Source organism: Mercenaria mercenaria, chromosome 18 (genome assembly GCF_021730395.1).
Source record: "Mercenaria mercenaria strain notata chromosome 18, MADL_Memer_1, whole genome shotgun sequence".
Classification (NCBI taxonomy): Eukaryota; Metazoa; Mollusca; class Bivalvia; order Venerida; family Veneridae; genus Mercenaria; species Mercenaria mercenaria.
The window spans coordinates 31,067,418-31,089,182 of record NC_069378.1 but is presented as its reverse complement, the minus strand read 5'-3'; the positions used below and the strand labels follow the sequence as shown (position 1 = coordinate 31,089,182).

The 21,765-nt window shown below is 34.3% G+C and overlaps 1 protein-coding gene across 3 annotated transcripts; it reads left to right on the top strand.

The window, feature by feature from the left end:
* Window positions 1–4,121: 4,121 nt before the first annotated feature.
* Window positions 4,122–21,691, top strand: LOC123538330 (monocarboxylate transporter 12-like). 3 transcript variants are annotated; one of them, XM_045322347.2, is made up of 7 exons: window positions 4,123–4,464; window positions 4,737–4,880; window positions 12,160–12,261; window positions 14,429–14,839; window positions 16,846–17,025; window positions 17,248–17,373; window positions 19,168–21,690. In XM_045322347.2, exons 1-7 carry the CDS (start codon window positions 4,257–4,259, stop codon window positions 19,230–19,232), a joined length of 1,236 nt encoding a protein of 411 aa, XP_045178282.2. In that variant the 5' UTR covers window positions 4,123–4,256; the 3' UTR covers window positions 19,233–21,690. The 3 variants fall into 3 exon arrangements, with proteins under 3 accessions (XP_053386525.1, XP_045178282.2, XP_053386524.1); XM_053530549.1 differs by having other exon boundaries at window positions 19,220–21,685; XM_053530550.1 differs by lacking the exon at window positions 4,737–4,880 and having other exon boundaries at window positions 4,122–4,464; window positions 19,220–21,691.
* Window positions 21,692–21,765: the final 74 nt, after the last annotated feature.

The window sequence follows — 21,765 nt, the reverse complement described above, 5'->3', positions numbered from 1 at the left end:
GTAAAACATACACATTTAATAAAGAAAAACAACGAAAACAGAGCCAAGAAAGAGAATATATAAGAAAAACGGCCAAAGAAGAAGGCAAATAAAGAGTATGAGGAAGTTTGTGGTCACTGGTCAGTCAGTCTTTTTCCTCTTACAACGTAATCTTTGTAAGAGAGATTGTGGGGCTAAAACGAAACTGTTCAAACGGACATATTTTCAAAAAAAAAAAAAAAAAAAAAAAAAAAAAGATATCCATCTTATTATACAGCATCTTTTCTAACTCCGACCCTTGCATTATGTTCTTATCTCTACCAAATTTGGACAAATTTGAATCAAAATTAGAAAAATTGTTTAAGGATAAGTTCATTTGAATAAAACTTAAGAACGAAACAATAGTACATACGGTCCACTGAGCCGTGACATTTCTAATAAGCTGGCTCAAAAATGAAAAGTCAGAAAAGGGGTGCTCCTTTTTGCTGGTCGCTAAGCTTCAAATGTCATCTGTGCGATGGCCTCTATTACATTCTTCAAGGGGAAGAATATAGTCTTATCTAAGATATTATTCTGAAAATGTGCATTACTAGATGAACAAATTTGTATCCAGAAATACCCATTTGTTCTGTAGTGGAGATTTTGCGCGACGGTACTAGCGGCTCAGTATTTATCCGTAGTAAAAAGAAACGAGTTCATGTTTCTCGATGCAAAACTTATCTTCATTGTGTTGCGTGTTCCTTTTTGTTCATAAAGTAATACTCTCCTTTCATATTTGGGCTGAGTAGATTTGAAAATAATCGACTGACTATATTTTCTTTTAAACTGTTGCTTTTCAAAAACAAATAAGTCCTTTATAATAGTTTGTAAGTTGATTTCTTAACACACTGACCGTTTTCATCTTTCAAAATAAGTTTTCAGGTCAAAACCATTACATTTCAATTTAGAAACATTGATAATCAAATAAACTCTTTTGATTTTTGCTAGAATTAACTAGAACTTACAATGACTTATATTGGAGACATGTCACTTGGAAAATTTTGCACAGCAATTCAGAACGTTTTTTGTCTGACGGTACAGAATACGTGTATCGAAAACTGCGAAACAAAAATACTGATAACGTTTCCCACTGTAGTCTTTAAATTAAAGTTAGAGTTCAGCACTTCATAGTTTTAACTTATTATCACATTTGAACAGAGTTCGTTTTACAATATTTTCAAAATTGCTCGGAAATAATATCATGCACTCCACCCACTACTCTATTTTCGAAAATGCCATAGTCCTTAATTTAGCTATATTTCAGTGCGACAGAAGGACAATTTAAGGCCGCATTTTCAAGACTTTATCTGCAAATTTCATTTTAGCATTTTTACATTCGGTCAACATTTACCCCTTATTATGCTGGACACAACAGATTCTGCCTTTGTGACCAGTGTAAAGTGTAGATCATGATCAGCTTGCACATTCGTGCAGTCTCATAATGATTTGCACTGTTCGGCATTCAGTAAGTATATTTTGGAAAGCTCCCATTTAAACAGCTAATGGTACTATGCAAATTGGAAGATGGACAAGTTCATTTAGCAGGAATAGGCTTAGTATATTTCTAAGTGTTACAGACACAGCTAAATCAATATGTAACAATGTAGAAACAAAATAGGCCTAAATATAATTGTAACATTAAATTGTGTACATGCTTCTGTAACTGTAGGGACAAAATACATATGAGCCGCACCATTAACCATAAGAAAACCAACATAGTGCGTTTGCGACCAGCATTGATCCAGACCAGCCTGCGCATCCTCGCTGTCTGGTCAGGATCCCTGCTGTTCGCTTTCAAAGCCTATTGCAATTAGAGAAAACGTTAGCGAACAACATGAATCCTGAACAGACTGCGCGGATGCGCAGGCTGGTCTGGATCCATGCTGGTCGCAAACGCACTATGTTAGTTTTCTCATGGTGCGGCTCATATTGTATTTCTCATTTAATTGATGTAAATCGAGTATAAATAATATCACGGAACACAAAGGATGGTGGATCTTAAAACAAGACCGACAACCAGTTACTTTGCACACCATTGTTTCAAAACCTTAAAAGTTTGCAGTATCCTTCACGGTTCATGTATTTATTCTAGGTTTAAATAAATCGATATTTTACTGCATTGAAAAGTTATTGAAGTGTTTGTTGCACGATTATTTCGTGCCAATTTCAGTTGGTATATAGCTGTGTTGCATAGTCAGTTAAGTCATTCGAGGTTGTCTGCATTGCTTAACACAACACACACTACTTACATGTATACAAACTGTATCCCATCCCACCCACCCATTGAAAGCTTTTGTAAATTTCAATAAAATATTGAAGTCTTGAAATGATATAAAAGTTAAAACAAATAATAATAATTATAATAATAATAAACTTGTCGATATACATGTTGTGCATTTTGTACATGGTTGGAGTTGCATTTATTTCAATATTTAAAATAAAATTATACAATAGCCATAAAGGGAGGCAATCAGAACTAGAAAATTCTATAATACTTTCAATTGAATTTGCATATCAATTAATCATCAAACTCCTGACAAATTTTCAAATATTGAAGAAAACAATTATCAAAAGAAAGAAATTAGGAACTAAAAATAAATTATATGTTTATGTTCATAAAAGAGTGACAGACACGTCATAAACAAACATAATACGAGTTTTAAAGCGGCATGCCTCAAGATCGTTCGACAACAAAAACATTTTTTTTAGATATCTTGAAATAAATGCTATATTTCTTAAGAAGGCTTTAAAACTTAATTACTGACAAACTTTATGTTACGGAAACACATGAAAATTTGCTGTTTTACTACTTTTTAGGATGAAAATCGAAAAGCGTTTGTCACGCTTTTACTCCAGGTAAACTGTCTCGATTATAAATATCTATCTTTTGAAGTCATTATTCACTACTTCGGCTATAGCGCTATTGGTTACGACGACGGGAAAATGTCTTTATTGCCGCGGCGGTCCGGAGTTCGATTCCCGACGCGGTCATCTTTTTTTCTTGATTTGGAACTTTTAAAATATTTTAGAAACAAAAATTCTTATTCTAATGTTCATAATATGACCAAACTTCAATTTGAAAGAAAGATTTTTTTAGCCAAATCTGGAGGCATGCTGCTTTAAAGTTATTTCGTATATTAACAGTACATAGCGCGGCATAGAAGTTTCCCTAATGTATTTTATGATATGTTTGCTTAACTTGCTCGACTTAATTGTAAGAGCTGATTTAAGTATAATCAGTACTTAACTTGTTGACAGTTTTAACATGAGGTTGATAATAATACAGTTTAGTTTATATTTTACAGATTATTCCAAGAGTTGAGGAGTTCTCCTGGATATACTGTCGCTTAGATTTCTCGCAATGGATATGCGTTTTACATTAATGCATATGGAGAACTGTTCTATAATGGACTGACGTACCACGAATGAAACATTTACTTCGTTCAAAGATCCTTTAAAAATAGAAAGTTACATTTTCTTGTAAGATAGAAAGATAGAGACAGTATTTTACCCAAAGTGCAAAACCAATTTTATCATAGTCTTATTAAAATGTAAATGCATTGTAAGAATTCAAATGAATTTATATGTATTCGTAAGTTAAATAAAATTATATGTTCGGAAGACATACATTTAATGAATGTACATGTACATGCTTTTGGCTAGCAATTGAACTTCTATGGACTATATTAAATACCGTAACGACTGTATTAAAGAAAATTGATACTTTATATGATTGAAGTTCAGTTGAACAGTATATAATTATAAAAAAGGTTTTTGCAGATTTTTGTATATATTATGTATATAAATCTGTGCAGTTTTCGCTCAGTTTTAAACAAAAAAGTAGAATCTACATCCATGATGTGTTGTGTTAAAGCTAGAAATGTGTTAACAATGTGGATACATGATTATGCAGATAACAAATCCTAATAATGCATTTTTGTATTTGTTCTCCTTTCTTTCCTCGACTATAAGATAAATAATTTGTTTACGTTTGAGGGTAGCGAATTAGAAAATAAAGTACATTTAGTTTATGTGACATTGGAGATGCACATAAGGCAAAAAATGTGTTATATAAATAATCTTTTATATGAAACAAATTTTGACAGTTAAGTATCTCTTCCTGCATTTAACATTTCAGAATACTTTAAATTTACTGGTATCAGTTTTTGTTGTTATGTTTAAAAAATCTTAAAACGCGTGAGTTAGATCAATTTAAAGCTGTATTGAAATTATTTAAAATGAAATTATTTTGCAACAAAAAGACATATTCTGACGGCGGATATGGATGGGTTGTTGTGTTGTGCGCTTTTTGTATCGGATTTATCACAGACGGAATTTCGTTTGCTTTCGGAATTTTATTGGTTGAGTTACTGGATGTGTTTGAGCAAGGGCGAGCACCAACCCTGGCGATTGGAGCAGTGATGAGCGGCATGATGTACTGTATAGGTAACGTTTTTTAAATAAAAGAAAACGTTTAACAATACTGCAACAGATGTCATGTTTGTTATCAGTGATATCTGCCACTGCCTTTTCGTTCACAACATCAGCGTCAAAGTAACAATATACAGTTAATTCTTGGAAATATAGGGAACAGTCAATATTATTTTTACATGTATGTCGAATTAGCCTGAGGTCGTCAAAATTGTTTCGCGCCTCACGCAAATTCCTATCAATTATAAACTGAGAAAATATTGTTTAAACATTTGAAATGTTTTCAGGGCCACTATCAGGGGCACTTTGTACGAAGTACGGATACCGTGCTATTGCAGTCAGTGGCAGCATCATTAGTACCGTAGGGTTTGTGATCGGCTCTTTCTCATCCAACATTTTACATCTATGCCTGTCGTACGGATTTCTTGGCGGTAAGGTTTTTGTGTAATGAGGGTTACTGTGAAATTCATTTATATTTATTTTAAGAAGGCTTTAAAACTTAGTGACTGATAAATTATATGTTATGGAAACACAAAAATCTTCAAATTATATAGTGACATTTGGTTATTTTTACTAATTTCTCCTTTCAAAGTAATGGTGTTCCTAAGGTAAATTGTCTTTATTATAAAACTGTGTTAGCTTTGTTATAAAGCGAACAACTCCGTCGTGAATTTGTCAAGATGGTAGGACTTTTATTGCCGTGGCAACCCGGGTTCGATTCCTGGCTGAATAAAATTGATGAAAAAACATAGAAGTACGAGCAGGGGATGGGGGTGGACAGGGAGACCACCATCGTTTGCGACCCCCACACTTTGATTTCGCTTTTACGCTACTGAAATATAAATATCTACAATAATAATTAAATTAGGTATATTTCTTACGCCTGCCAATTCACATTAACGTAAACATTCAAATTCTATTTCAAGCTTAGAAATCGATTAGAAGTATACCAGGTGTATCGTATGTTAGCTAATATAAATTGCTTTTAAAATTATTTGATAGCAGTATGTAACCGGAGTAGACGAAAAAACTTGAAATCTCATTTTCTGTTTTTATCCAAAGGAAAAATGAATATCAACTTGTAAATGTAGATGTACTAAAGCGGGTGATTTCTAAAAACATAAAGAGTGAAAACATAATTAATTTCAATAACTACAGTTAGCGAAACATATACATAAAATAAAGCAAATAAATTCAATAACTTGTGCAATTTAGCAACTCCGTTTACTATTGATATCTGCCGTTTTGTTCTGGCGTGTCGGCATATTTGAAGAGCGCCAACGCGCCAGAACGACAAACCAACGCACCAATACGACAAATCAACGCACCAACGCGCCTATACGACAAACCAGTGCGCCAATAACGACAAACTAACATGCCAGTTCGACAAACCATCGCGCCAATACGACAAACCAACGCGCCAATAAGACAAACCAACGCGTCAATACCACAAACCAACGCGCCAATACGACAAAGCAGCGCACCAACGCGCCAATACGACCAACCAGCTCGCCAATACGACAAATCAATTCGCCAATACGACTAACCAACTTGCTAATACGACAAAAAATAAACGCGCCAATACGACAAACCAACGTGCCAATACGTCAAATCAGTGTACCGATATTGTCATGAATATTTAGATTTACTGTACATTTACTGAAATTGATGTAAGTTTTATCATCAGTGATATAAACAACGTATGTTTTATAACCGTAAAATAAAATCATACTGTATTTATTCAAGTGTCATTAGCTGATATAGAGCAAATAAAATATTTATTTTCCTTAAAGTGCACGTATACGTGTACGTGCTGTAAATATACGTAGTAAATACTGTACATTACAATTAACTGATTAACCCTATTACGATAATAAATTGTCTCCTTGACCAAAACTATACATAATTGTTACAAATGAAGTTCAAATCAAATGTACGTGTAGCAATACATTTACATACTATTTATGTAAAAGAGCATTTTGACATCCATGAGACAACCTTAAGGTATTAGGCCCATAATAGAGTATCTCCTTTTTGAAGAGTATTTAATTTCTACCATAAACCTACTTTGAGTGGGGCGTAGGTTCAAGCCCCACTGGGACCAAAATTTTTTTTCCTTATTTTTCTTTTTTTCTAGTAAGTTTTTACTTCTTTCAAGACCTGTTATTGATTTATTGTACAAAAACGGAAAATATTTATTTGATAAGCGATTTCTTGCTGTTCAAAGTGAATTTACCTGAAATAGAAGGGGTAGAGTTAGATATCTTTAAGAATACTGAGTTACGTGCGGTAAAAGTTCTCTATTTTGCCTTCATTCTTTAGATTATATATTGTGGAAGAAATGTAGGTAGGTTTTACTTCTGCCCCACAGTTTTTTTTGAATGAAGTGAGCAAAATTCAAAACAGACCGGCAGATTTCGACCTTTTATTTCAATGTTGGATATAGAATTCTGTTTCATTAAATCTGTTTACTTGAGGCACCCTAGAAAAAATGATACTGACACTTTTAGTTCTTAGTTTTATAATTGTTTACCAATAGTTTGTTGATTCTTTCATAAAAAATAATGGTATAATGAATTCTCTGCAAACGTTTTGGATAAAGGCCGCCACTTTGAAATTTGTCTCTACTTGAGCTTGAGGAAATACCATAATTTACACAAAATTTATAAAAAACGGCACGGTAAATGTTTTTAAAAATTTGCAACAAAGTGCGAAGCACGGTCAAGTGTAAGAATATACCAAGCAAATGCCATTTTTTAAACATTACTATTAGGGGCCTAATACCTTAAAAGTATTAAGAAAGGTTAGGTCACTGTGCCGTGTGCACGATAACTTATTTATGATTAACTGATAAAGTGTAAAATGTATGTCAACGCTCTGCAAGTATATAGTAAACGTACATGCATGAACGTCCCAAAATCGTACACACTATCAAAAAGTAAAATGATTACCTTCATAATTCCAAGAAAGCATTATCCCTTTATAAATACTCATTGCTTCCATTTTTAACACACTCAATATGTAGTACACTCTTTAAAACTATCTCAAAATGTTTCCGTGATATCCATGCAGACAGCTGAGTCTTATATTTAAAGAAATCTCTGGTCCAAGGGAGGCTAATTCAATTATTACACTTCTAACCTTGAACAGTTTTATATCCCTTCCTTGAGTTAAAATAGAATTCATGTATAAGAATACCTATTAAGTACACCTAGCTATGGACTTCAGTATAGGTATATGTGCATGATTATGTAAATATATGTTAGTATATATAGCTGCTGTAGATTTAAATACGTGTGTGTATGTATAATTGCATGTGTGGGTATAAGTGTGTACGTATATATTATGATATTGTTATATATATGGTCGTCAAAATGCTCATTTTAAAGCCCTGCTCCGCGGCTATTCAAATTCTGTTGCATGTGTGCAGCCCATGATTACAATAGATAACAGTTAACGCCCACGCGCTACACTTTAGCACGAAAACCACAGGTATTTTATATAGAATTTTATGTAAAATAGACTCTATTTTGACAGGCGTCATTGTTCATAGTCAGGATTTACATGCTTTTCAGTGACAATTTAAGGTTAAAAGGTAGGACTGGAGCAGGTCTGTAAGTATCACTTTTAATTTTGTATTTTCCAACTGTTGCAGTTGCTGTTTATTTCTAACATGCGACATCTGTGTAGGTCGGATGAGCTCTTTTTATGTGCATATTTTTCTTATATTTTTCTCTCTCTATTTGTGGGTTAAAGGAAAATGTCGAAATGAAATATATTTAATTGCTACAGTTTACAGACTGCCTAATGCTACTGTCGATTTTTTTTTGGGAGAGACTTAATATTTCTATTGAAAATGCTTTTGATTTAAGCAATAAAGTCTTGATTGTAGGAGACATCAACGAGGACCAACTGAATTTGAACAAACACAAGTTAAGAGATATACTAATGTTAAACGACATAGTGTTATAACAGAACCAACGCGAAAAACGCCTCAGTCTTCAACCCTTCTTGATCCGATTGTTATTTCAAATGATATTTCAGTTTTGCACCACGGTACATTTGATACACCGACAAACATTAGCGATCACCTAAGTACTTTCATTTTCATTAAATATGACCGACCCTCCTAAGTACCGTACAAAAGGTGTGTCTGGAATTATAAACGTGCAGACTTCTGTAAATTAAACGATTTGGTTAGAAATTCAGACTGGTCATTTATAAATTCAAATACTATTGATGAGGCATCGTGCCAATTTACTAATAAATTTATTGACCTTGCGAAGAACTGCATTCCATCCAGTTATATTACAATAAGACCTAATGATAAGCCATGGTACGACTCTGAAATTCGTCGTGTGACCCGACAAAAAGACCGAATGAAACGAAAATCTCTAACTACAAAAAAAAATATATCTGATTGGAAACATTATACTAAATTACGCAATAAAGCGAGTAACTTAATTAAGCACGCGAAAGAACAATTTTTCAATAACTTAAAAATTACTCTTATTGAAACTAGTTCAAGCAACCTAAGATTTTATCGGAAAATGGTGAAAATGCTAGTAAAACAAAGGTAGTGAGTGAAGGTATTCCTCCACTAGAATTATGCGTAAACAACAACACTTTATATTTTACTTCTGATAAAGACAAAGCAAATTGTTTAAATGATTATTTTGTTTCAATCTTAACGGTCGACTCCACTAAATCTAAACTTCCTCAATTTACATTTAAAAGTAGGAATATACTGGAAGAATTCGTGATAACTGAAGAACTTACTGATATTATAGCAGTTTTGTTAGTTAATAAAGCGTCAGGCCCGGATGAAATTAGCCATAGGGTGTTAAAGGAATGTAGGAATACTATTAATAAACCATTAAGTATGCTATATAATAGGTCACTATACGATTGTAAATACCCGAACATAAGGAAGTCGGCTACAGTTATGCCGCTTTTTTAAAAAAAAGTTAACAAAAATACTCCCTCCAACTATAGGCCAATTTCGCTTATCAGTTACATTGGGAAAATTATGGAAAGAATCATGTTTAAACATTTTTATAACCATTTACATTTGAATAATTTGTTATACTCAAAGCAGTCCGGTTTCATACCAGGTCATTCGACAGTGTATCAGTTAATAGATATTTATAATCAAATTTGTCAGTCATTCGATTCTAAAATACCGACATGTATGGTGTTCTGTGATATCATTTCAAAGGCATTTGATCGAGTGTGGCACGAGGGTGTGATTTTCAAATTTAAACAAAATGGCATCAATGTTAATCTTTTGCTATGGGTAAAAAAACTATCTTAAAGAATGTAATAAAAAGTGTTTGCTGGATCTCCTTTTTCTGATACGAAATATGTTTCAGCTGGTGTTCCCCTTGGACCTCTCATCTTTTCAATCTATGTGAACGATATTACTGAAAATTTATTGAGTGTTACACGTTTATTTGCTGATGAGAGCTCGTTAGCTGTTTCATCTTCAGACATAAACTTTATGCAAAATACTTTAAATTCTGATCTTCAGAAAATTAGCAATGGCTCGTTGAATTTAATCCAAACAAAACTAAAGTAGTATTTTTTAATTTAGGGTCAGAACGCAAACCTGCGTTGATATTTAATAATGTCCATCTCGACTTTGTTGAAAGTCATAAACATTTAGGACTAACATTTAGATCAGATGGAAAATGGCACGATCATAATAATAACATCATCTCATCAGCATCGAAAGTTCTTGGATCTATGCGAGCTTTTAAGTTTAAAATAAATCGTTATTCACTAAATCAGATATATATTTTGTACTTGAGACCCCTATAAGAGTATGCTTCTGTTGTATGGGATGGGTGTACTGAATATGAGAAGCAATCTCTAGAAAAACTACAGTATGAGACTGCGAGAGTTGTCAAGGGACTAACCCGATCTGTCTCCATTGAAAAATTGATTAACAGAAATAGGATGGGTTTCATTAAAAGACAGACGTATTATTAAAAAACTAGCTACTGTATACAAAGCAAGACAAGGAAAGCTACCAGCTTATCTGGCTAATTTATTTCCCGGAACTGTATCTGAATCAAACTCATACCGACTTCGTAATAGCAATGACTACGTACAACATTAGCCCGACGTACCCAGATACTAGTACATAATTCATCTTTTATTCCATCTGCCACTTCTCTCTGGAACAACCTTGAAATGGATATTAGAAACTCATATTCATTGAGTATTTCCAAAACCAGATTAAAGGCAAAATACAAAGCAGTTCCAAAATATTTTTGTACTGGTGACCAAAAACAGACCGCAACGATTGTAGTAACCTGAATGCTGATCTTTTTCACAATCATTTACGTTACTACTCTTCATGTGAATGTGGTCATCAAAACGAAGACGCAAATTATTTTTTTCTTTAACTGTAAAAAATATCATACTCAGAGAATCGTTTCGTTTCATGAGACACGTATATTTCCTCCGGTAAACCTACAAACATTTCTATTTGGAAATGATCAATATACGGAAGATGAAAACACATTCATCTTTCTACAAGTTCAAAAATATATGAAACAGACAGGCAGATTGTACTAACACTTTCTTTCTAAAATATAAAAATGTCTCAACTAATAGACGACACTTTAAAATGCTGAACAAGCGCCCCCTCCCCACTCTCTCTCTCTCTCTCTCTCTCTCTCTCTCTCTCTCTCTCTCTCTCTCCCCCCACTCTCTCTCTCCCACCATCATATTAATTTTGGTTTCCCCGCCTAGTTATTTTATGTTATTTCTATTGGGAAGGTCCGTTTACTGATGATGTAAGAACTTGTGGCCCGACCCATTTGCTTATTTTCATGACTGTACATGCACATTTTTGAAATGTGTTAATATAAATGTGAATATAGTAAAAAGCAATAAAATATGATTAAACTAATGCACCAACGCGTCAATACGACCAACCAACGTGCCAATACGACAAACCAACGCGCCAATACGACAAATCAACGCGCCAGCACGAAAAACCAACACGCCAGAACGACAAACCAACGCGCCAGAACGACAAACCAAAGCACGAGCACGACAAACCAACGCGCCAGAACGACAAACCAACGCACCAGAACGACCAACCAACGTGCCAATACGACAAACCAACGCGCCAATATTACAAACCAACGCGCCAGCACGACAAGCCAACGCGCCAGAACGACAAACCAATGCGCCAGAACGACAAACCAACGCGTCAATACGATAAAATAATATTTGTCGTATCGATGCATTATTTGTGGTTCTGGCGCGTTTGAAGGGCGCCAACACGCCAGAGTGAAATGGCAGAAATCAGCCACCATATTTACACTTTAAGTTGCTTGATATTTTTATAGCTGTGTGGCAATTATAGTAGGCTCCCATCCTGTGCCAGACACTGTGAAATGTTTGAGCATTTCATTTGGTTTCCGCAAACGTAAACATTTCATTTGATGACTGTAAAGTTTAGTTGTAATCTCGACCATTCCAGTTGATTGCATTAAACGTAATCATCCCGTTTGATTACCTTAGATGTAAACATTTAATTGATTGTTGTACACGTAAGCATTCCACTTGATTGTCGTAAACGTAAGCATTCAATTTGATTGCCATAAACGAAAGAATTTTAATTTGATTGCAATATGAACGTAAAAGTTTGTTTCTTGACTTCTAAAAACGTTCATTTAAACTTTGCCATGTTAGGTACCGGATTTGGTCTGATGTACCTGTCAGCAAACGTGTGCATGATGCATCATTTTAAAGAACGACAGGCTATTGCCAACGGGCTTGCCATGTGTGGCTCAGGCTAGTATACATTATTATTATTAAATACCTATATAAATTCAATCAAAAATACAGCTTGTATTTCACAAGGAAGTACGGACAGGCAGAAAAAAATACGTATTGTACCAGTGCCGTAACCAGGCCTGAAAACACACCGAGGCAGATTTTTTGTCAAGAAAGAGTTGTAACATAATTACATATTTGTATTATCATGTGTATATGAATTAATGTTTTGTGATTGATTTTATTGACTTTTGATGTCTATTCAAATCGTATTACATGTGTTATATACATATATATATATATTGCATTTAAATTTTGTCTTAAAGTTCTACATGTAACCAATATGCCGGATCACGAATTCGTTTTACGAAGTTGTAAACAACATTATATAATATGAGTGCTACATCAGGTTTCTTATTAACATTTGTCTTATATTCCCCTCACGTACGTTTTATTCATAATTAATATTTTAAAAAATAGTAATATGTTAATTCAGGCGTGATATATATGATGTCTATCAAATCAATATTCTAATTGGTACGTGATGTGTAATATCTGTCATGCCACCAAAGTAGATAGAAATTATAACTTGACTTAAAATTTTAGTAACTATACGATCACGGTTGTGGTTAGGTACAAACTACGATTTTAAAGTGAACAATTAATTTGAGCATTTTTGTCTTCTATCTATAAAAATCATATGGAGTTGTGGCATATGTTAAGGCAGGGTTACAGTGACCAATACTGAGAAGAATTTGAAACTCTGAAAGACAAAATGGTGCATTTTAAGTTATTTCAGATTTAAAAACTCTAAACAAAACAGTTTCGAAATGTATACACAACTCGCCTGCAATTGTGGAGTACAAGCTGAAATCGAAGGCGAATCTCCTTGAAAATATTTGACACTATACAATATATAGCTGTGCATTTCAAGCGATTTCAGATAAAAATCTACACACTACTCGCTTGCATACTCGTATATGGAGTACACATAGAGAGTTGGGTCCTCCCCAAGAAATTGTGCATTTTAAGCCGTCTTCGAAAACATTTAAGCAAATAAGGTTAAACGTATGCATAATTGAAATACAGGTAAAGGGTTTACAAGGTCCTCCCGAAGAAATTTTCAAATTATACAAGACAAAGCTGTGCATTTTAAGACATCTTTGATAAAAAAATCTGAGAAAATCAGGTTGAAATGTACACATTACCCGAAGAGGATTTGAAAAAACAATTTACATAATAAATTTGCTTCATCGACTCAACTTCATAGAAGAATATATGGACTAGATCTGCTAGTAGGTCTCTATTGCACTTTCATGAAAGCAGAAAAAACAGGTTAGATATTTGTTTCAAATATATCTGTTTTGTTTAGAGCGGAAACAGAAATTGTAAATTTTATAGATATATCAAATGTAACAAAAAACAAGTTGCTTAAAAAGCACAGAGGCAGCTGCCTCGGTATGCCTCAACGTAGTTACGGCACTGTGTACCTTTTGTATTGTATGCTGCCGGACTATTTTCATTCAGTATGCATGCCCTGACAAAGTTTTATAAATAGCGCACACAAAAACTTTTAACATCGATAAACTCGTTACATTGTATCAAAACAACAACAAAAGGGTGGAGGTATATAATAAAAGAGTCATTATAACAGTAGCTAGATCTGGGATTTTGTATTAGGCTCTGGTGAATTTTGTCCAGGTAGGATGACACTCGGCACTTGCGTGCCTCGTGTGACCAGACCTGGCAAAATTCACTCAAGCCGAATACAGCATCCCAGATCAAGTTACTATTATAATAAGTTTATTTTATATATTCGTACAAATGAATAGAATTGAAGAAAATAATATACAGTTTGGGTTTTGACCGCTTCCTGGTAAAATTGCACTTAAATCTTGAATAAAAGATAAACGATATCAACCACAGATTAACCTCGGTATGTCGACTTCCAAGGGATCGAACATTTTATTTCAACATAATCGAAATTCGACATAAAATAATATCTCTGGACGGGACTTGAAAATGTCTTCAAGATAGCCCGAATTTGAGATAAGGATAAGCGAGTTCGATATATCGAGTTTCAAGTGGTACATGGCATTGAGTCTATAAGAGCATTGCTAGAAGTATGCTTAAACCATTTTAAAAGTTGAAAGTAACTGTAAATTACTCAAAGATTAATCTTCAGGAGCCGGTGCATTTGCCTTTAATCATTTAACAAACTTTCTTTTGGAATCTTTTGGATGGAGAGGAACTCTGCTTTTAACTGGCGGAATTGTGCTAAATGGAGTAGTTTTCGGATTGCTTCTACTGCAGCCAACAACGGCGAATGAAGACCTCCTTTCTGATCCTAACACGGCAGGGAAACTGAATATAAAAGAGGAGACTGGACAATGCAGTAAACCTTTGAGAGCTATCAAGACATTTTGCGAACAGACATTTAAAGAAATCCTGTTCAAAGATATCAGTTGTTTCATTTTCTTTGTGTCGGTGTTTCTGTACTCGTTTGGGCGCGATGTTCCATTCAGTCTTATACCAGACCAAGTGACTGAACTGGGTATGAGCACAACTCAGGCAGCATGGCTAATTTCTGTGGCAGGTAGGTAACTGTTTATGTCTTTAGTGGACAAATGACATAAGGACTTCAAATAAGGACATAAGGACTGGGCCTCTAGACAAAATAAAACACAACATCAACTTCAACGTCTTTCTACTCCGCAAAATATTTTTATACTGCAGCATTACATTTTTGATACACGGCTGTAGTGCAAAAAAAAATGTTCCAAGTTTATCAAAAGTCGCCGACGGTTTCCCATAACGGCGACACTTTTAGAAATTTTAGTTTCGGATTACAAGGGTATTCTTACAATAGAGAATGAATGAAAAAAGGACCAAATAATTCGTTCAGTTTAGAGAGGTTTTCGGATAAATGGGGTTCGGATTAGGGAGGTTCCACTGTACTAGGCTTCTAAAGGACAGTGCAAAGTACACTGGATGGTTCTATTCGAGAAAGTGCCCCAGTCCTTTAACATGTAAAACACCATACACGGGACCTTTTAGTTCGATGAGCTGAGGATCGAACTCGCGATCTCTTGTTTTGAAGTAAGTCATATCACTATTAGATCGCAGCGTCCATACATGTACGTGTATCTCTTAACGTATCTAAAATCGCAAATGGTAAACCATACAGGCGACGGGAGACTCCTCCGTAATAATGTTTGTTATTTTAATTGGAAGTTATTGCAAGATAAAGAAGACGCTCCAATCGAAAAACATCGCTGGTTCTTAAGCGAGCCAGTTTTAAAGTAGTTATATTTGTATACAAGTGATTCATATCTGAACGTTAGTAATATTGGTATAAGGAACTTGGTCTCGAACTCAAGGCTCCTATTTCGGAGTATTACCACTGTTCCTTGCGTCTTATCTCGATAGGTTTTAGACGCAGTTGTCGTGCTAATAGCCTAGGCAACGTAGAAGGCTTATTGATTTTGCATAAACCAATGAAATTCTCTGTTAGAAAACTAGTAACATCACATGATGTAGTTCATATACACATGCAATTTGCGTGCATTCCTAATTCCCAAAAATACATGCACTTAAGAGAACTATTCATATGACGCCGGGGTTATATTGGCCGGCTCTTTTCCCACCATCATTAACCAAAACGCACGCGTATGAAAAATAGTCACTAAATGACCACAGGCAGGCAAAACTGGCCCCATCAAAAATCATGTTAAGCATATTCTGACATTCTCATTCTGTCAATTGTACTTGTACCTAGTGTTCATATTTCCTCTATGAAATCATGTCATTTATTGCAGGTCTTTCGCTCAAAACTTCACAAACAAAGAAACTATTTTTCGCGTAACGACTTACTTATTGTGGTCATCCAAACGCAGATAACTGCGCTTTTGTATCACTACATATGTTTTCTCTTTTGATCAACAATATTATTCAAATTAAAGAATATGGATTATATTTTACTAAGTAAATTTACTGTATTTGTTATTTAATTTTAAATAAATATATACATTACAGAACGAATATCATTTTATGAAACAGCATTGTTTTCATAATAAGATGCATGTCAATTAGAATAAATATTTTTGAATTATGAAACACATATACTTTTTGTTTAATGAAATATTGAATACATATGAGCCGCACCATGAGAAAACCAACATAGTGCGTTTGCCACCAGCATCGATCCAGATCAGCCTGCGCATCCGCGCAGTCTGGTCAGGATCCATGCTGTTCGCTATTGGTTTCTGTCCTTGCAATAGGCTTTGAAAGCGAACAGCATGGATCCTGACCAGACTGCGCGGATGCGCAGGCTGGTCTGGATCCATGCTGGTCGCAAAGCCACTATATTGGTTTTATCATGGCACGGCTCATATAGTGCAACGTTTGACATGCCATAGTCAGAATGGACCAGAATCTATGATACAGTAGTGTTTTAATCTATCCTCAGACAGCATAAGGCCTAGTATTATATTTTGGTCGCTTAAGATAAAAATGCAGAAAATAAAAATGTAAGATTCCTTTATTAAATGGATAATTCTTTTGACGCGGATAAATTAATAACTTTTTCTTTTTGGTTTTCAGGAATAACCAATACTGTAAGCCGAGCAGGTTTTGGCTGGATAGGATATCGACAATGTATAAAAAGGATGGTTTTGCTTGAAATACTTACATTTCTTTTAGGAATTTCAACAGGGTTGTCGTTCCTATTTATATCTTTCGAAACAAAATTGTTGTATATGAGCATGTATGGAATTTTTACAGGTATATACTCAACAAATATCTTTCGAATTCTTGACGTTTTCATCCTAAATAAATGAATAAATAAATAAATAATATATTTTAGCTTGTGTAAGTTTGTGGATGGCCAATTGTGCCATTTGAATTGAATGAAACTAATACTACGAAATACATAACAAAAATAACCCAAACTCAGTATCTTCATTTGTACATCTATACTCTCTTTTTTTTTTCTGTGTATTTTAGGTGGTTATAACTCACTTCGCCGTATTGTTCTCGCGGATATTTTTGGAATGGAGATGTTAGATAAATCATTTGGACTGATGATGTTGATAATAGCAATTGCAGATGCAGTCTCTACGCCGTCTCTTGGTAAAATGTGTTGTTTTTCTGTATTTTAAAAGAGTGGCTAACGCTATTAGGTTATTTAACATTGTTCCGTACAATACGGAGATATATTTGGACGAGTACCCAGCTGAGAAAACCATATTGAACGTGCCGCTAGGCGAGTACAATATGGTTTTCCCAGCTGGGTTTGAGTCCAAATATATCTCGTATTGTACAGTTCAATGTTAAATAAACATTTTATTCTATATCTATTTTATTTAAGTTTAAATTAAAGGTGATTCACTGAATATTGTATTTTTGCATAATCAAACTCTGTACATAGAGCGCCTATTTTACCCGATTTACATTCGGAACATCTTCACGCGTTTCGGGCTTTATCGTATGTTTAACATGGGACTTTTTGAGCCGTACGGGAAAAATACAGTGCGTCCAATAAGGTAATATATTGTACGGCCATGTGTTGCAAATGAACGTTCACGATTGGATAGATAAAATACATATAGAATAATATTAAATATTTTCGGTCTTTTCAATCGCGCTCTTACCTTATTATTGTCTACCATATCGCCTTTAAAAGACACAGCTGTCCAGACTGTTGTTTGTAGATGCTTCAGGCTGATCACAATCAAATAAAATCTAAGCCCACGCAATTCTAGTAGTCCAAATGAAAATAGTCCTTCCCCGTTCCCTTTCTCAGTAGCATCGTGTTTTCTTTTACTCTATCGCGTATGTATGTATAGCATTCTATCGAAATTGGCATGTTCCTATTGCATGCCAGGTAAAAATGGCGGCAAAGGAAATTTATGTCTCGAAAAGAGACATTGAAAGAAGAGAAAAGGAGTAAATTGAGCCGGTTGTATTTAATGAACCATACTTTTCTTTTATAGAAGTTAACACACATTTTTTCTTTTTTTGTATAGAAGTGATATAGTTCTTTGTGGGAATATATTCTCTGAAAGTCTGAAACTGTCGAAAACTCGTTTTAAGTCAGAGGAATTTTACATGAAATTTAGAACAGCCGGATTTAGTGGCGTTCAGTCTTCATACGATATTTTACAGTTAGGGTCGAACGGTGTGCTTCATACGATAGTTTACTGTTACGTTCGAACGGTGTGCTTTATGGCATACAGATACTAAATAGGAAAATGGCGCGAAAAAACGGCGGATTCAAATTTATTTATTTTTAGCTCTGTAGAGCTATTTTCCTTATTTTCTTTGCATTTTTGTTTAGTGAATCACATGACAGATCTTTGCTTGACATGTACATGTAGGTAGCATTTTCATAATGAAATGGTAACATGACAAATTTTCTCATGGAAACTTAGATCATACACCACCAGTACAATTTGGGGTCTCAGTTTTAGCTGATTTTGCAGTTTGTGTGTTTGACTGAAAATATTTTTCTAGCAGCAAACATGACCCCACTTTTCTTTTAATTTTTATTCAGCACTGACAATATTCTTCAAGAAAATGTAAGTTACAGACATTTAAAAAGGATCCTGATATTTGCTCGGGTCATTGGAAATATATCAATTTTATATATAATAAAGAAGAGCAGCTATTTACTGTCTGTGTTGTAATCTCATGCGATATTTCGCAGTAAAGGTCGAATGTTTTGCTTCAAACGATAGTTTACAGTTGCGTTCGAACAGTGTGTTTCAAAATTTAAAACCATTTCAGACTGTTCTTGTTTATGCTACAGAAAATGACGGCTAGTCAACGTCCGTTCTTGGATTTCAAATTATATAATGCCATTGACTATTTTAATTTGACTGTAAAACATGCATTAGTTTAGATGACTGCCATTGAACATTTCAGGTCACTACTTAAAGCAAGAAAAGGATTTACAGTTTGTAATTTGTCATTTAAGGTTGGCTGTTTGACAAAACAGGAAATTACAACATGTCCTTCATCGTCACTGGAGCGGTTTTTATATTCGGTGGAATTCTGATGTTGATTCCACGAATTCTATAATTCAAGAAAAAGCCTTACAATTTGCATGCATGAGGTTATTCCAATGGCTTGAAAATTGTTACCATATTTTACAGTATGTCATTGAAACATATAATATTTCATAATTAAAAACAAATCAGAAGTTTAATTAATTCTACAAACACTCGTCAATATATACTAGTACGTAACTCCATGGTTTAATTTTACGCAAAAACATAATGCGCAGGCTGGTCTGGATCCATGCTGGTCGCAAACCCACTATGTTGGTTTTTTCATGGCGCGGCTCATATGTCTCACACAAAAGTTGTGTTTCATAGTATCTTAAGTACAAGGCAAAAATATACTGTCTAATCATTAACGTGTGATATGGACCTTCAAGCGTGCCTTAAAGCATTTTCTCTTGCTCAAAAGTTTTTAGCAATTTATTACTTGAAATAACAGGAATCTATTGAATTAATGATATTTGTTTCCATTGAGCGTGAATGTTGAATAATTCGGTTAACAATAACAATATTAATTGTATTATCTTATAATCCAAATCTGGAAGATGTATATTATTTTGGGACAGACTTTCCATTTTTGCACGACTTAACTGTGAATTAATCTTTGTGACGCGTGGTAAATTTTTTTGCGCTAGGTTTGCAATCGGTAGATTTTCATGAAATATGTCGCAAAGGTTTGAAGTTTTAAAGCCCAATGTTTGTTATCGTTTTGATACTTTATCCATCTTATGCGGTTACAAATTATGGCAACTTTTCTGTTATATACATGCAGGTATTGTTACAGAAAACGGGGATTGTGACAATCAAATGCTAGCCTTCTTTTAAAACGTGGTTATTGTTATACTTATAATGTGTGTATTTGAGACGTGTTTGTCGAAGAAATATTTAAGTAATATAAATGTTATATAATATATTTTAGTGATATGTGTATTTTTGTATAAATGTTTGATTATAAATTGACTGTTTGATTGTGTAGATGTATGAATGTATATGAAATGTAACCCTTACCCTGCTAAATTTCTTAAATGGACTGGTCCATCATTCAATTTGGGCAATACCATTTGTTATTCGAAGGGATATTCACTGAAGATTTGATAACTGAATAGCGAACAGTGCAGACCATGATCAGCTTGCACGGATGTGCAGGCTGATCTTGGTCTGCACTGGTCGCAAAGACAGAACCACTTGCCGCCAGCAGGTTAAAGGTTAATTGAAGGCCATACTGGAAATAAGTTGTATAATATTTGTATTTGTACACTTAGTATGTAACCATCAGAAAATAAAGATGTTATCTTAACTTATAACAAATGTGTATGTATGATAAGTTAAGGCATATCTCCCATATTGTGATGCACTGCCTCGTCTCCAATTTGAATGCGGAATATAGTATATTGGATATTTTATCTCACTGAGCAGCCCTGACCGATGAAAAACGCTGAAATTTGCATTCTGCATATCGTTTTAAATATCATGTTGAATACTTGTATCAAATTATTATACAACTATTCCATGGAAGAAAATGATCAAGCGCGGTAATAAAACCGTGAGTGTAATTGAGCTTATTGTGCGACCGTGAAATGATACATGACTTTAAATGTTACATTCTCATGTCAAATGTCACGTTTAATTGATCTCGGCTTACGACTTAACCCTGAATTAGCACAGCTGACGGTTACATTCTCATTCTACATGTCGCCTGCTGAAAAACGATTTATCGTAACTCTATTTTTTTTCAAAATTGACATATTGGTGCAGTTGGATCAGATCTGAAATGCTGTATGTCCTGTCACATCCCTTATTTACCTAGTTGGTCCCGTTTTCACGTATATTGAAAACATCAAAATGTCGTATCTCCATACGTTTAACCACCTTTTACGAAACAGTATGTCTTATTTCAATCAGCCAATCAAGTATCAGAATGTTGTCACAATCAGCCAATCAAGTAACAGAATGTTGTCACGTGATAAAAATTGCTAAATCTGAAGTCACGGTCGTATCTCCAAAACTTGGGTTCTGCATTAAAAAATAAAATGTCGCAAGTCCAACTCATACTGAGCACTCTCTATGAGAAAATGTTTACCTACAAACAATCAAATCATAATTTTATATGAACAACAAACGCTGAAGAGAATTTAAAAGGGCAGACGTTGCCTATAATATACTCAAAGTATAGCTGCTTTGGAGTTTTCAAAAGACCTTTTGTAACAAAAACGTTTTGGCAAGTTGAAACTTCGATTTTCTCGAAAAGTGAAAAGTGGTAGTTGCGACAAATCGTTTTTCAGGAGGCGATGTCTCGGTTAATTGATCACAGCTTACGACTTAGCCCTGAACTTACGTGGCTACAATGTAAGTTCCATTAGCTTATGACTTAACCCTGAATTAACGTGGCTAAGTTACATTCTCATTCTACATGTCACGTTTAATTATATTTCAATATTACAAAACATTGATTGAATTATAA

Excerpts from the sequence above, each read along its gene's own strand:
- LOC123538330 (XM_053530549.1), top strand. The coding sequence starts at position 4,257 with ATGAAATTATTTTGCAACAAAAAGACATATTCTGACGGCGGATATGGA. Across the intron at positions 4,881-12,159 it reads GTCGTACGGATTTCTTGGCG|GTACCGGATTTGGTCTGATG; the intron begins GTAAGGTTTTTG and ends TTGCCATGTTAG. Across the intron at positions 14,840-16,845 it reads ATGGCTAATTTCTGTGGCAG|GAATAACCAATACTGTAAGC; the intron begins GTAGGTAACTGT and ends TTTGGTTTTCAG.